This window comes from Callithrix jacchus, chromosome 11 (genome assembly GCF_049354715.1).
Source record: "Callithrix jacchus isolate 240 chromosome 11, calJac240_pri, whole genome shotgun sequence".
Taxonomy (NCBI): domain Eukaryota; kingdom Metazoa; phylum Chordata; class Mammalia; order Primates; family Cebidae; genus Callithrix; species Callithrix jacchus.
The window spans coordinates 18412381-18429175 of record NC_133512.1 but is presented as its reverse complement, the minus strand read 5'-3'; the positions used below and the strand labels follow the sequence as shown (position 1 = coordinate 18429175).

Sequence of the window (16795 nt, the reverse complement as noted above, 5' to 3'; positions counted from 1 at the left end):
ACAACATGAAAGACTAACCATGAGGAAAGTGATGCTTATGATACAGTTCTTACAGGAGACAGAATCGTATCTGTTCAATCCACAGGCCCTTTCCACAACTGGCATACAAAAACACTAAATGGAAAGGCAGAACACAATAACAATACACTTTGGCCCATGGAACGGTTGCTATTGCAGTGTTAAATCTCCAGGGGCTGGAGAATGAATGATAATGGCAGGTATTTATTTCACCACGAGTGTGCGTTCACATTTTGCCATTTATTTCCCCCCGCAGTTTATTGCTGTGCGTCATTCCCCACTCAGGCCAAGCGCTTCTGAAGGACTGGCTTCTTCCTGACCTCGGACCTTTCCTGGTGTCTCTTCTGCCCTGGCTCTGATTTTCCTGTTGTTCTTCCTCCTTTCAGGATAAAAGGGCTCATTGTACACCCATGATTTACTTCCGTTGATATTTACATATAAATGCATAAATAACGGATTTGTTTGACTGAGGTTTATATTTTTTTGAAGAGGTAAAGACTTTCATATGCAAATTCTAGGTTGATAATATTCACTTGCCTGAAATTCACTGATACTTGGAACTGTTCTTATGAAGAACTCTGCTTTATTTTAATTCATTGTTCTTATTTTTCTTATTGGATATGCTATTCCAGAATTTATTACTCATTTTTCTTAAAACTAGATTGCGTCCACAAATTGACCAGTATAGTCAATTTGGACAGAATTGAAACATTCTGTCTACCTGGTAAAACTAAGTGCCGAAAAACATGAACTATAAATGTAGTTAGTAGGAACTCACACCTTGTATGTACTATCCATTCAGTGATATGTAGGACCCAACGTTTTTGTGTTTTTGAAGTTTTCCCATTACTGTGTACTTCACCATTTTACATGGTCTACTAAAAAGAAAAAAGGGGGAAGAAGGGTGTTCTATTCATTATTCTGTTATTATTCTCTTCATTATTCTACTCTGTTCATTATTCACTCATTTTCCTCCCATTTATTCTCTAGACACAATACTTACTTGGCGCTAGATATGATACCAGTTTTGTGGGCTGTAAGAGTGAGTAACAAGCACATGACCTCTGGTCTTGGATTTTACTACCTGTGGCTCCCCAGGCACATGAAAAGAAGTAAAGATGGTTCCATTTTATAATTACTAGTCTTGAGGGTGTACACGTGATCAAGATGCCAGAGGGTGTGACTGCCAGGTCTGTGCAAGGTGCTGCCAGCGTCTGAGTGTGAGGTCCCTCTGCGGTCGCGCAAACTCACGCAGTTATGAAGAGCTAGTCACCTCAACCGCATTGTCCCAAGACAGGCAGTAAAAATAGTCATATGTTAAAATTCAGGGTTTAGATAAAAAGACAACTAGCACTTGCTTGCTTTGATGAAATTTTATTATGCAGATGCATTTGAACTGGAGAAGCTTGTCATGTTTCTCTCTAAAAGATGTTTTTAAATGTTATCACTCAAAGTGGAAAAAAAAAGAATCAGTAAGTATTTCTGACATATAGGACTGTTGTCTGGCTGATCACAATGAAAATGTTAGCTATGACTAATGAAGGAATTACCACAGCTTACATTAGTATTAATAATAAAGAAATATAAGCCAAAGCTATATGTAACCAATGTCAAAAGTTACAGAAATTACTCGCAATGAAGTATAGAACAAGTTAGAAAGGGCCTTTTTTTTTTTTTGCATTGAAATAAAGGACTTTTGTCTGATAAGTAGCAGTCATTTTGATCTCAAATCATTAAGTGGGAAAAGTCTAAACAAGAAAAGATAATGTTACCTGAATGCTGGGGAAAGCATCAGGATTTATGGCCCAGACTTAAAGATTGTAGAAGATTGTATATAATTAGAGTAATAAGCATTTGTGTAAGAAGTAGCGCTATTATGCTGAAGAAAGATGGCCACAGAAAATCTCTAAGCAAATCCTTAGAGAGGGAAAAATGATACTGCTCATAGAATTATTGGTTCAAGAGGCAGAAAATATGATGCAATAAGTAAATCAAATCCATTAAAAATAGAGGACAGAGGAATATGGTGGGGGAAACAAATGCAATAAGGCTAAGTCAGTTTACATGGTGAACAGAATTTGAACATGGCTCCTCCAATGTATGTGATCATAAAGTTATCCAAAGACATGAGTGGTCGATCTTTGACAATATCCTAGGGATCTCCATGACAGGTAGCCTAATAAAGGCTAAATTTGGATAAAATCAAGAGCTATTTGATGAACAAGTTTTGCAGATTTACACGCGACTTGGCACTGTGCTGGCATTAGAGCCTTCTAAGAATCAGACAAATTTATTAGGTGAAACATTTTTTCCCAAAGCACTTGCATTTGAGAAAGTTTCTCATTTCTGACTCAGCTCAGATCCCATTCCTTGTTGTGGGTCATTTCTTCTCCTTATAAGCCGTGTCTGTTTCTTTTTTCCATCATGTCATACATGCTATGCACAAAAGATGATAGCTCACGTTTTCTAACTAGAGACATGCAGGCAAATTGATAGCATGAAGAATCCCTTGGGAATATCAATCCCATAGCAAATGCTAAGGTAAAAGAAAAAACTATGCATTATTTTTCAACTATAGTTGGCTTAAATTCTCAGTTTCACTCTAGAGACCGTGTTGCCAGTGGACAATCGAGCATGCTGTAATTTCTAAACTGCAAGCTAGTTTACATGATAATGTTTGCCATCTCACTTCACTAGTACTTTTGACCTTTTCCTATGATTCTAAAATTACTTTCTTGTAAATAAATACTCCTAGTTCTATAGATGAAACAATTTGGAAAAATCTTAAAACTGTTCACTCACTGACATTTTATTTTAGCACCCATTATAATCCATCACACATCGCATCTGTGTTTGTGATGCTTATCAACTGCTAATTTTCACAGTTTTCATGCTAATTTGGATCCATAATATGATAGTTTGTTCACAACTTCCACAGCTCATGTAATATGATTCAAAACGTTTTCACGTGCAGACTAACATTTCCTATAACAAAACAAACTTTTCTACCGTAGGGGTAAGAGTATATCTTCCAAAAATTACAAGAGAAAGTGAGGGTCTTTCAAACAAGTATTCAAAATAGCTTGAATCATCATAACCAGTTACAGATTATCCAGACCAAGGAATTAATCTATGTACAGAGCACTTGCTTCCTCTGGCTTCTCTGAATTTGTGTGGGGTGTGTGTGTGTGTGTGTGTGTGTGTGTGAACTGTTTCATCCTTCATACCCAAGGAATGTGGAGCAGGAGAAAAACCCAAAATAGCTTTTGCACCTTATTAGTCACCATGGTAAAATGACAACAAGCAAACTTCAAACACTTCAGTGAAGACAGAGGTTCAAGTATTAAAAAAAAATGAAGCTCAGGAGTTGTCTGTATATTTTTGGTTTCTATGCTTTATTTGTCACTGATAGCAACGCATAATTGGTAACCCTTTGGCCGAATTACTCCCCTCACTGAAAGTTTTGTGATTTGAATTTACAGTTACTTCTGTGTTTATTTTATTCTTAAATGCTTCATATTCTAACCCTTCTTTTTCCTTCTTAGTAAGAAAATAACAAATTTGTATTACTATGAATGAAGCTACATAAAAGAAGGCTTTATCTGAGTATATTTTTCAGTAAAGGAAAAAAAGAAGAAAACCCCCAAGAGATTAGATCTATTGAGATTATTTAGACTGGACACTGTTTCCTGGTTGATAAATCTGCTACAGGGCTTCAGGGCGGGAAGTGAGGAGAAAAAATAAGCAAAACATAAAACCTTAACGCAAACAGAATAGCCAATATATATCATGTTTCTTTGGCACTTAAGGGACAAGAGTTAAAGAGCAGATGCATCCTTTCCTTGTATGTTTTGTGTGAATAAGAAGTGGTCAGGAGGAGTATAAAGACATTCTGAATCGCACAAGTCATCAACCACAGGATGGAAATGGATGGCCGATTGCCACATCTAGCCCACACATGCATCCTCTCTCTGCCAGGTGAAGTTGCCAGTATTAAAAGTCAAATTTGGCTTGAAATTCTGGTTCTTCCTGGAATGTGTAAAGAGCCTTCCCAAAGGGCTCACATCCTTCAAGTAAGTCGTGCGCACAGCTTGGCAGCAGGTGCTCCCTGAGCACAGGCCAGCACTTGCCATACACCACGGACCCCATCAGTCCCACAGCTGACACTCAGGCTAAGAATCCAGTATTTTCAGGCTCATGTTTTTGCAACAAGAAATGTATAGGGAAAGTGATTACGTCCTATAATCAGGAGCCTGAGAGGACCAGAGAGGCAGATGCAGCACAAGCTTACAGCGCCGCAATTCCAACAAGAGAAGTGTAGGTAGTGGTGGAACCTCTGGTCTGTTTCTGCCTCATTCCTGCAGCCTTCACTTGGCCCTTCTCTCTCAATCATTTCTCCCTCCCACCTGGTCTCTCATATGGGCAAACCCCGAATCTGTACCCACAGCGGTGTGTTGGCAGAGCTGGGCAGGGAGTGCCCTGGAAGGCAGATTTCCTTTTATATCTGCTGACTCTGTTCTGCCCCTTTACATTGCTGTTGTCATATTAGCGAGGACTGGGTGCAGTCAGGCCGAGGGTGACGTTTTGATCAGCTGGAACTGTCACTCACTGCACAAGTGGCCTACATTTGGAGTCTTGAGGCTCCATAGCATAAATCTTACGTGGAAGACTGAGTTACTTAAATTGAGTAAATACAAAATAATAGTAAATGGTTATGAATTGAAACGTTTAGCTTCTAGTAGTGAAATTACAAGTCTCCATTTAACATTGCAAGGTGAAGTGTAGGAAGAACATTGATGGGGATTTGTGGGTTTTGTGCTATTTTTTATATTTCACAGCTTTATAGAAGTATAACTGACACAAAAAAACCTGTATATGTACAAAGAAAGTGTATAATATGATCAGTTTTGACACATATACACCATGAAACCATCACCCACAATCAAGGTAATAAACACATCCATCACCCTCAAGTTTCCTTGCATGCCGTTGTAATTATTTTTAATCTGTGTATGTGTGTATACGTATATACATACACAAAACATGCACATAACTATACATACTACATTATGACAGTAATGTAAACCTAGTGGGCAAAGTTAGGAAAATATGGTTTTTAATAACAAATTCTAAATTAATTGAGAAGTAAAGGTCCTTCTAACTAACTGGGAAATTGTCTAAATGGAGAACATTAAGTGTTAAAATTGATGACCCTAGTGATAAAGCTGAGTATTGATCTGAGGAGAAAGAAAGCTGCTCACAGCATTTTTATAGTCATCTGAATGCATCCTTTGTGAAATGAAAATGTGGGGATGTGAGTGCATAGTATACAACCTATGGAACTATTTGTTCCCTATCCAAATTTTCAAGAGGAAACAAAAGATAATTTATTCACTTAATTTTCTCCTGCCATGAGTGTGTTCTTTAAACCATGTTTACCAAAGTAGCTGAGAGGTGGTCAACCCACCTCCTCTGTCGCTCCAGCCTGGCTTGAGAACGGCTGACCGAGATTTCCAGCTCTAGCGAGGAGCCCAGCTGCATGGCTGGGGCTGGGCAGGGGCAGGCACCAGGGAAGCTTCTGTCGTGGGCTCCACTGCAGTGGCGAGCTGCCCCCTGACCATCACTCCCTCTGCCAGGTTAGCAAGCAGCCGAAGAGGCTGCTTATTTAAGAGACAGGAGCTTCTTGGATGACTTTACCCACACATTTCAGCCACCAGGGGGAACCCTCATTATCCCATTGATGGCCAGAGTTGAAGGGAGTGGAAAGAAACATACAAAAAATTCACATTTGCTGCAATTATGCCAATATTATGTTGCAGCCAGTCACACAACAATTTAGTGACAGTAATTATAGGACCGAGTTCTGTCATTTACAAAGAGGGGAAAGTGAGTAGTCCAGTAACTTGCCAAAGATCAAGAACCTAATAAGGGTCTGTGGTCAGACGGCTGACTCCCCGTCCACTGTTAGTGTGACTAGTGGGTCTAAAAGGGATGCATGTGTTTGTGCATCCATGCATGTGCACCATGATGCACGCATATCTACACTCATACATTCATGTGCATAGACATGTGTACATTCCCACACAACACATGTACACACATAGTGTATCTTAAACATCTATCTGTACACACACACTGTGTACAAAATATGTGTGTATATATACACATGCCTACAGAGACGCCTGCACATGGTATATACATACTCATGCATGTATATATTAATGCATACAGGCACATCTATACACATTATAACTTCTGTGCAAATATACATACATAACACGTGTTCACACATACATGCATGTGTAGACACTGTGTGTGTGGTGCCTGCACGTGTGTGAAGAAATGAGGCCAAGGACAGTATGTGGCTATATTACCTTGTGGCTGCCAGTATGCCCCCCACCCTCACCCCACCCCCCATACAATATATCTCTGAACCTGGGGCTTTGGTCCCTGACAGGTTTTGCAAGGATTCTGAACTTGTCCACTTTGTCCTCCCAGAAATTATTGTCAGGCTTCTTCTTTGGTGCCTAATTTATGACTGGGAAGAGATTTAAAGATTAAAGAGAATATGGTCAATTAATTGTTTAAACGGATAGTCTTCCATATTTAGATAGGGCAGAAATCAACCCTGTTAGTAAACTCGAGCCTCATCTTTCATCTCTGCCCTTGCACTTAGGTTTGCCTCCATCTGGCTGTTTGTTAGCCAGGAGGCACCTTGCCACGAAGGAGGCTGCCTCTGCTTGGGTGCAGGCTGCACATTGGGACTACAGGGCAGCTCAGCCATGGAGGGGCAGAGGTCTTCGTCTTTGTGGGTTCGCTGCCAGTGACACGGGAGCAGGAAGTGATGATGGCTGAGTCAGCACCCCCTTCCCATGCACTTTTCCTGGAGCAACCTTTAATCTCTACCATAGCCCTGTGAGGCCACTGCTATTGTTATCATACTCACTTTACAAATAAGAAAACGGCAGCACAGAGACGATAAGGAACTTGTCTGCAACCAAAAGCAAGTTAATATTTAAGCCAGCACTTGAACCTTGCCAGTCTGGTCCCCAGCACCTGCTTAACTTCCACTATCCCTCCTCCCTACTCTGTGTTCTGTTATTCTATGGGGAGGGCTGCAAGGCTCTAACCCCGCTCGGATCTCCTGAGGAAGCCATTCCCTGTGTCCGCAGTTGAAGGAGAAAGTGGAGGAGGTGGGTGTGCTGTTTGAGCTTTGTCCAATGATCTCATGTACAAGCCCACCTGAACCAACAGCAAGTATGGGGCTGCACAAAAATACCAGGAAGGAGGGGCTCAAGTCCAGAGGAAGGGAGGTCAGAGGTCCCACAGAGACTGACAGTCACCATGTGTGGGCCTCTCAAGCCACAGACACTGTACTGGACTTCAATTACTTCAGTATTTTCATCACAGCCACGCAGTGCACTGGTGTGTTAGTCTGCTAGGGCTGCCATGACATACCACAGACTGGGAGGAAGTGAATTCTCTCACTCTCCTGGAGGCTGGGAGTCCGAGATCAAGGTGTTGGCAGAGTTGGTTTTCCTGAGGCCTCTCTCCTTGCCTTGCAGATAGCCACCTTATCCCTGGGTCTTCACCCAATCTTCTCTTGTGTGTCTGTGTCCTAACTTTCCCTACTTGTGAGGACACCAGTCCTATCGGATGAGGCCTCCATCCTAATCAACATCGTTTAAAAGACCTTATCCTAATAAGGTTATCTTCAGAAGCGCTGGAGGTTCTGACTTCAACATGTGAATTTTTAGGGAACACAGTTCAGCCCCTAGCAGCTGATGTGCATTATCCTGTGTGCCGATGACGACAGAGGCTAGAAAGCTTCCATTGTACCCAATCGGATGCACAGGGGAGACCCAGAATCTAACTCCAGGGCTTCGCCCTGCTGGATGCCTGAGTCCTGCTACCTTTCTGGCCAGCTGTGCTGATTTTGCACAAGCTGGCTGCAGCGCACCCTGGCCCAACACAATATGCAAACCACCATTCCTGAGTGCACTCGGCCTCTGCCCTAACTTTGAATTCCCTCCGTGCTTCCACAGTTTATGGAGCAGCTGCAGCTCTGATAAGACTTCTGTGCTTGCTTCTGAATACCCCAGCCCCGGGCATGGCAAAGCCAAGAACCCTGTGGATGAGTGAGGGCCGCAATTCTTTACACAATCTGAAATCAAGTGTTCCTGTTTCGCTTCCCCCTCCCCATTTCCCCAGGCACTGCTCAGCCTTCACTTAGGTCTTTCAAGCATTTGTGAATGCATGTGCACACTTAGACACACATACGCAGAACGTGTCTTGTGTCTTTCCCACTTCTGAAATACTGGGGCTTGGGAGACAGTCCATAATCAGGTAACACTTGTTTTTCTCTATCCTCTGTGTGCTTGTTAGAATGCCGTGAAGGTGTTTTCTGTGAGCCGACTTCGAAATGCTTCTCCTGAAATCAGTGTTATTCACACAGTTCTCATGTGATGAATTCTGTCTGTCTGAAAGCTTGCCATATTGCCCCTGGTTTCTCCCAGCTAATGGGGAGAAAAATGAAGAAAATGAGCCTGCATATGAACCCATCACCACAGACCATGCTGCATCCTTTCCAGGCAGCAGGGCCCAGGAGACTCTGCTCAGGCCTGGCAGCCTCTGTGTTTGGCTTATGCTTATTTTGCTCAACCTGGGCAAGACTTTTAAAATAGTTTGAATAAGGCGCTGAATCAGTTTGCTTTTTTAAAATTGTGATTTTTAAAAAAATAATATAAGATGTCCCATTCCTTCCATTTTCAAATGCATAGTTCAGTAGATTTAAGTATATTCACTATGCTGTGAAACAGATCTCCAGGACCTCATCATCCTGCAAAGCTGACACTCTACTCACTGAAGAGCAACTCCCCTCTGCCCTCTCCCTATGCTTCTCTTTTTGTGACTGGCTTATTTCACTTAGCACAATTTCCTCGAAGTTCATCCATGTTGTAGCATATAACAGAAAGCCCTTCCCTTTTAAGGCTAAGTATCTTTCAAGTATATGTATAGACCACATTTTCTTCCTCTATCCATTGGCAGTGGGCATTTATGTTGTTTCCACCTTGTGGTTATTGTGAATGATGGTGCAGTGAACATGGATATGCAAATAGCTCTTTGAGACTCTGCTTTCATTTCTTGGGAATATATACCCAGAAGTGGGATTGCTGGTGAATTAGCATATCTTTGCCTGAAAAAAAAAAAAAATCCACTCAAGCTGAGTTAATGCACAAGGACATGTATGGGATCCTATACTGCACCTACAGAGGTTGGGTCAGCTCGCTTACCCCAAGTCAGCCACATGGGAGTTCCTGAACCAATCACAGTGGCCGAGGGAGTGTCACACACCTATTGGCTTAGGCCAGAATGCACTGACCAGTCATGAGGGAGGAGGACAGGATTACTATGTTTGATTGAATAATCAGGGTCCATCTTCCAGATGACCAGGTTGCTCCACAAAGGGGACAGGGCAGAAAGGGTGCTGAGGGTCCTGACTCTCTGGGGAAGTGCACGGCATGGGGCTAGAGCCAGGCTGCGTGGACTCAGGGCTTGGGTCTGTTACTGCATGATTTCAGGCAGCTTGCTTAACTTTTCTGTGCCTGAGTTTCTTTATATTGAGAGAAAAAGTGCTTTTGAGAATTACACATGCAAATGCATGTAGAACATTTAGAACCGATTCAGCGGCTACTGGGTTGGAGTCCCCAGCAAATGCATGTCAACCTGCACTCAAAAAATTCTGATTATTATGAAAATGGTCACAATTTCAAGTGCAGAAGATTGTGCATTAAAATCTTGATTTCTTATTTTTATGAAAAGTTAGAGATATGGCAACACCAGTTTTCCTGCATGAAAGGAAGTGCAGGATACGTCCTAGCTGCTGCTTGCGACACGTGTAGGCGCCAGGTTTCCTCAGGGCCCTCCTGGGGCCACACCAGGCCCTCTGCCTGCCTCCTGCTGCTGTCTGCAGACCTCTGTAGATGGATTGGTGCAGGATCCCTGATTCAGTCAACCTGGAGAAATGAAGTCACTCTGACCCTCATTTTTAAAAAGTCAGAAAAATGTAAAGATTATGTTGTTAAATAAACAACCCTCAAAGAAAATGTTTGATTTTCAACTTCATACACTCACACAAGTGATGCAGAACAATGTCTGCTTCTTTTTCTTAGGAAATTTAATAACTGTGCATATTGCCTTTGAGAGAGTGCTGAAAATGTGCCCCCTACAGCTTATAAAAATGAAGTGCCTGCCTGCAGTGCAGAGCGCCTTTCACTGTTTCCGGGGGTTTCTGGGTTGGAGTCCCGAGCAAACGCATGTCCAGGACTCAGGACCTCACTGTCGTTCTCCTGTGTGTGCCCCAGTGCTCTCCACTGGTGTCTCGGGGCCTCCTCCAGGGCAGCCGAGCCAGGACCAGCAGGCTCGCTCCTGCCACCCACTGCAGACGCAGTCCCTAATGCTGGCAGGCACGATTCCTGGGATGGCAGGCTGAGAGCTGCTTCAGATGGCACGTTGAGCCATGCCCCTGGCTGACAAGGGAAAGATCATTTTCCCCTCCAGCCCCTGCAGATCAGCAAGTGCCCACGTTTCCATGTGATGATGAAACACAAGTAAACAAGCCGTGGTGCCGTCTGGGAATGCTTCACCCAGTGTGGCTGGTCATAAACTGGTCCAATTTAGTTGAGACACTTGGAGTGGCCGCTCGTTGGCCACTTCAGAGAAACCAGCGGTGTTAATTGGAAGACTCTCTCCAAGTCTCAGCAGGCCAGCTGCGCGCCGGGACACCATGGCTCTGACTTAAGCCTCTGCCCTGCAGTCATGCTGTGACTCAGGGGCTGACCCAGAGCTCGGGATTATGGAGGCTTTGGAGAAGCAGCTGCACCTTCAAGCCAGTTTCCTTGGATGTATTTCCTGCCACCTCTCACAGACTCGAATTATAGAAAGAGAGAGAGACACGAACTGGGTTTCACTGCAGCAAACATCCACACAGGATCTGCTGTCACGGTTGCCTCCTGGGAAAGCTCATTTTGTAGACTGGAAATAATGAATAATTAGACCATTGCTAAATGTATGTTTTGTTTTCTGAACAAATTCAAAGCATGTGAAAGATAATGAAGATTTTCTTAAAATTAGGGCTATTTTAATCCTCCCTACTGTTTAGCCCTAATGGAATATTTATTCCAAAATTTCTGTCACTTAGGCTTCTCCAGAGATACAGATCAAGAGGATGTATTCATGAGTGTGTGTGTGTGTGTGTCTATGGCAGAGAGAGATCTTTTACAGGGATGGGGTTGTGTAATCATAGAAACCAAGAAGTTTGACTGTTTGACATCTGTAAGCGGGAGACCCCGGAAAGCTGGTGATGAAATTCTGTCCAAGTCTCAAGGTCCCAGAACCAGGAGCTCTGATGCTCAAGCGCTGGAGAAGATGGGTGTCCCAGCTCACACAGAGAACGCATTCACCCTTCCCTGCCTTTTTGTTCTGTTCGGAGCCTCAGCAGATAGGATGCCTGCCCACAGTGGTGAGGGCACATCTTTACTGTCTGTCCATTCAGATGCTTATCTCTCCGGTAAACAGCCTCACAGAAACGCCCAGAAATAACGGCTCACCAAGTACCTGAACAGCCCTTGTTTAGCCATCGCAAGCTCACCCCTTGCCCACTCGCCACCTACATGCATGCCTTTAAATCGTAATTCCCAGAGAAAGACAAAACAAGGTCACAATTCCAATGGGCATGACACTGCTGTCCTGTACACAACTGAAAATGCACTCATCCCTTCCCGGAAGAGAAGGTAACGTGCTTGAGTTGATGTTTACTCTCTCCTGATATCCTGTAACTGAAAATACTATGAGGTAAAATTGTCAATAATTAAACACTGAGAGAGAAGTTTTATGTTACATGTTAAGGGAATAAAAGGAAAGTAAAAGATATATATATGTATGTGGGGGTAGACACACACACACACACACACACACTCAAACATATTCTTAACAAAATAAGAAGGAAATACTCATTGACAATTACTGTTTTCATTTCTGTAACTGGTCACATCACAGCTGATATTTATAATGTCTTCTGCCCATTCTGTATTCCCGTTGCCTTCAGCCAGCACCTCAGCTGGTTGTGGTCTTTACCTGGTGATGTGATGCAAACCGTCACTCCTGAAGGGTCTGGGCCATTAGTGGTACTACCTGGGATGCGTCAGGGTAGTTTCCATTGACCCTCATCACAGGGCTTACTAAGAGAAGTCCCAAGGGATCTCCTGCATCCCATATTGTTCCTTACCTCCATACTAGAGCAGTGGTCTGTTTTCCCCAGGGTAGTCTGGGTCAGTCACCCAGCCAACACCATAAATCGCGCCTTTGCCTGTTGACTCAAAAGCCTGAGGAGCCCAGACCATGAGGCATCTTAACTTCCAGTTCAGTGGAATTACTGTTGTGCCTCCTGGTGGAATCATTTCTTTCCTCCGGGCCTAAAAACCCCTAGACCAGTAGAACATAAAAGTCATGAAAAAAAAAATGTTGCTAGTGGGTCACTAAGGGTAATGATGGTACCACTCCCCTCTGAACCTCTTGATTCCTGGACCGTATGGGAACACCAGCATACATGGGATGTTATTCAGAGCGTACCCAGCTTTTTGGAGAACATCGCCCCAGCCCTCAAGGTATTGCTACCTCTCTGACCCTGTAACTGAGTTTTCAAAAGGCCCCTCTACTGTTTTGTCAAACCAGGTGCTTCAGGGTAGTGGGGAACATGGTAAGAGCAGTGAGTTCCATGCACAGGCTCATTGCTGCACTTCTTTGGCTGGGAAGCAAGCTCCTGGATCAGAGGCAATGCTCTGTGGAATACCATGACAATGGATAAGGCCTTCTGTAAGTCAAGCTACAGATAGTAGCTTTGGCAGAACTTAAATTCTATAAGTTACTTACAGAGAAGCAAGTGGGAACCTTTTTTCCCAAGAAGTAGTTTCTTATGGAGATTGCTTTGACAATCATGAAGAAAATGCAACCTGTTAAGACCTTTCATTGGGAGATCTGGGCTGGTGCTCATGTGCTCTGGGCCCTGTGGAGTGCTGGAAAACACCTGGAGGAGCCACTGCTCTCAAACAGCCAGAGTGAGGTGTGTGCACCGAAGACCAGATCAGACCGACCCGCGGAGGCACCCGGCAGAGCTTACAGCAGGCCCCATCACGAAGGAAGGGCTATGGAGGATTTATTCAACACAAATCAGGAGCAGATGTCTCCATTTCAACCCTACACAACCATGGAGGACCACATGCTCCCTATGAGGGGTGAGATGAGGACTGAACTAGAAAAAACGGGCCGCACTGGGTAATGCTAAGAAATACAAAAACTCCAGATCCCACTGGGACTAGAGAATAGCAAATAGAAGGCAATCATCTTGGCTGTATTTCCGGGTGGAGTTAGTGCAAACGGCAGGATGAGGAAACAGTGGTGGGGCAGCTGGAAGAGGGTGCCCTCACCAACTTCTCCCTGCCTGGCTTGGACTTGCTTGTGCTAACAGGGCCAGCCCTCTCCCTCCCACCCACCCCCAACCCACTGGACTCGTTTGATCTACAAACAACACCACAGCTTCCTGGGACTTCCTCCTAGAAACCATGTGTTTCAGGTCTCCTCCTTCCTGTCCTCTCCCACTCCTGGGAAGGTTCCCCAAAGCCTTAAGATTGCAGTTTCTGCAGCCCCCTTATAATTGCATTTGTTCTTTAATTCCCAGTCTTTCAAAAGATCATGACCACTAATGAATAATTATACAGTAAGACCTCACTTAACATCAGTGATAGGTTCGGTTTTTGGAAACCACAGCTTTATGCAGAACAACAGATAATGAAACTGATTTTACCATAGACCAACTGATAAAAACAGCTTAATGTCTACCACATATTTCTGGTCACTGAAACATCACTAAACTTCTAAACAAAGACCAAAACACTTCTAAATAAAGACCAAACACTGCTAATATTAAACATTAATAAATACGAGCTATACATACATTTAAGAAAGATTGATAATAAAAGCAAGTAATGTGATGATTTACCCAGTTTTTCCAGTTCAGGGTCACAGATGACAGCAGCCTCCAGGGCAGCACAGGAGGCCGGGCGGAAGCCAGCCCCGGACTGGCCCCCATCTCATTGCAGGTGCTCTTACACTCACCCACACAGGGCCAATTCGGACACCCCAGTGACCCTAACATGCACAGGCTGGAGATATGGGAGGAAACACGCACACCCAGAGAAAACCCACGCAGACCTGCCAAGAAGGTGAAATCTCTGCACAGACAGCAGCCCCAGCCGGGGATAACAAGATGACGTTGAATGAAAGACATTGTTGGAGGACCTGCCGTATCGGCCTGTAGGCTGAAATTGGGTAGGATCCACAGTAATCAAACTCGTTCTAACAGCCCACGTTCAGAGACGCCAGACTGTCCAGGCTCCGTCAGGCTTACCTCCATCATCACGCCTCTCCATGAAGCTCCTGAGTGAATTAATACCATTATTCTTATCCCTGTTTTACAGAAGAGAAGTCATAGCCTGTAAGCACTAATTTCCTGGAGGCCACAGTTGAATCTGCACAGTGTTACATAATTGTTTTGGGGGTTGTGATGGTGGTGTTTCCTTGTTTATTTGGTTCCCACTCTGTCACCCAAGTGGGAGTGCATTAGTGTGATCGTAGCTCACTGCAGCCTCAAATTCCTGGGCTCAAGCAATCCTCCTGCCTCAGCCTCCCAAGTAGCTAGGACTGCAAGAACGCTCTACCATGCCTGGATAATTTTAAAAACTTTTTGTAGAGACAGACGGGTTCTCACTATGTAACCCAGGCTGGTCTCAAACTCCTGGGCTCAAGTGATCCTCCCACCTCGGCCTCCCAAAGTGCTGGGATTACAGATGTGAGTCATCATACCCATAGTTGTTTAAATTGATGCAAAAGATGGAGAAAAGTGTGTCTTGAATCTATTGAGTACAAACTGTGTACATAAACATTGGGGGGAGGGATCTGATTTTCTTCAGACATTTCAGAAATTGCATTACATTTATCCAAAAAGCTTCTAAAAATGAAAGACTACCAAAAAAAGCAATGTAATGTAAACCATGGTTATCTTGGGGACAAGTAATCCCCAGATAAGTGATTTCCAAATGTTTGTGTTTTTCTTACTTTCTAAATGAAAGATAAAGAAAATAAACTTTATTTTAAAAACCAAAATAATCCTAATAGAAAAATCCTGGTAGAACGTGGTTGTAGGAGGGTATCTGTAATAAGAGGAGTGGAAGAGGTGGGGTGTGGCTGTCTATCATTTCAGGACATGGAGAGGGAAATGGGGTCCCTGCCTCCCAAGGTGACAACATTCAACTTCCAGTCCATGGGAAAGACCCTGAAATACTAAGGCTGGAGCCCCAGCATCTCACATAGGTTATTTTGGGTGTTGGTGGGTTTTGCTGAGGTGAGTGTTTTCTGGTCAATAAAGCCAAGTTATTTTGGGCCACCATAATTGTGAGTTAGACAGGTGGTTTGTGTGTGAAACATTTAATTTGCTGGCTGAGTAGTCTGTTGACTTTGGATAAGGGTAGAAACAGTTCTATACAAGCTTCCCAAAATGATGGGCCCTGATGCTGATCTTATCACTGTTACAACAGATGCACATTGCCAAGGCAGGCTGGACTATGGGAGGGGAGCGCTAGGAAAAATCATGTTACTTTCATTGCTTTTGTGCTTACCACTCTACTGTATCTGAGTACCTTTTAGGTTTAGTAGTCCCTCCTTATTCGTGGGGGGATATATTTCAAGACCCTCCATAGATCCCTAAAACCTCAGCACTGAATATACATACATGTATATATACATCATGTTTTTTTTCTATGCATACACACCTGTGATGAAGTTTAATATCTACATCAGGCACAGTGAGCAACGATGACTAGTAATGAAATAGGACAGTTATAACAATATGCCAACATCCATCCTCTTGCACTTCGGGACCATTATTAAGTACAGTAAGGGCCCCTGGACACCAGCTCTGTGCCACTGAGAGAGTCCATCTGAGAACCAAGACCACTGCTAAGTGACTCACAGGCAGGTGAAGAGACGGTGTGGATGCTTTGGACAAAGGGAGGATTCCATCTGTGACGGGACAGGACAGAAGGGCACATTTCACCAGGCTCCTCAGAAGGACACATGATTTAAAACTGACCAAGTGTTTATTTCTGGAATTGTTCATCCCATATCTCCAGAGCTTGGTTTGACCACAGGTAACAAACTGCAAAACCTCCAACAAGGAGAGACTGCCATGATGGTTTTTGCTGTGTGTGTCGGGAGAGCATTGTATGCAACCGTAGTTATTAGTCATTCGCTTTTCTTCACTCACTTGTAATGGTATGTTAGCATTGTGCGATTTCTAAAATTACGCAGAAGAGAATTCATCTTGGAACAAGCCCCTATTAGAATATCTTTTCAATGTTAAAAGACATGTTTTATTCCTTTTAAATAATGACAGTTTAAATTAGTCATCTTCACAGTCTTTGCTATTTAATCTGGCCCTAACTTCAGGCAATTGATGCAAATAATTAATAAGGCAAAAGTAACCCAATTGGCCAGGAAACTGATGGCCTGAGGTTGCAGATGGAGGCACTGAAATAGAAATACCAGACAGGTGATCTCTGGAGCCTCAGGCTTCAATGCTGCCATTGACGTGGGCTCATTTCCCCTGGTGGCATTACAGGCACCTCTCACTAGCCTTTGGACAGTGCTTTTGACACCTGGGACT

At 43.6% G+C, this 16795-nt stretch overlaps 1 protein-coding gene across 33 annotated transcripts in view; it reads left to right on the top strand.

Moving 5' to 3' along the window:
* Nucleotides 1-16795, top strand: part of COBL (cordon-bleu WH2 repeat protein) — a 288078-nt gene that overhangs the window by 227449 nt on the left and 43834 nt on the right. For 2 of the 33 annotated variants that reach the window (XM_035253437.3, XM_035253436.3), the window contains one exon: nucleotides 275-472. The exons of the other annotated variants lie outside the window; for them this stretch is intronic. In XM_035253437.3, the coding sequence (XP_035109328.2) occupies nucleotides 275-318 (44 nt within the window). In that variant the 3' untranslated portion in view covers nucleotides 319-472. Of the gene's footprint in view, nucleotides 1-274; nucleotides 473-16795 lie in introns of those variants that run through there. 33 annotated transcript variants of the gene reach the window in all.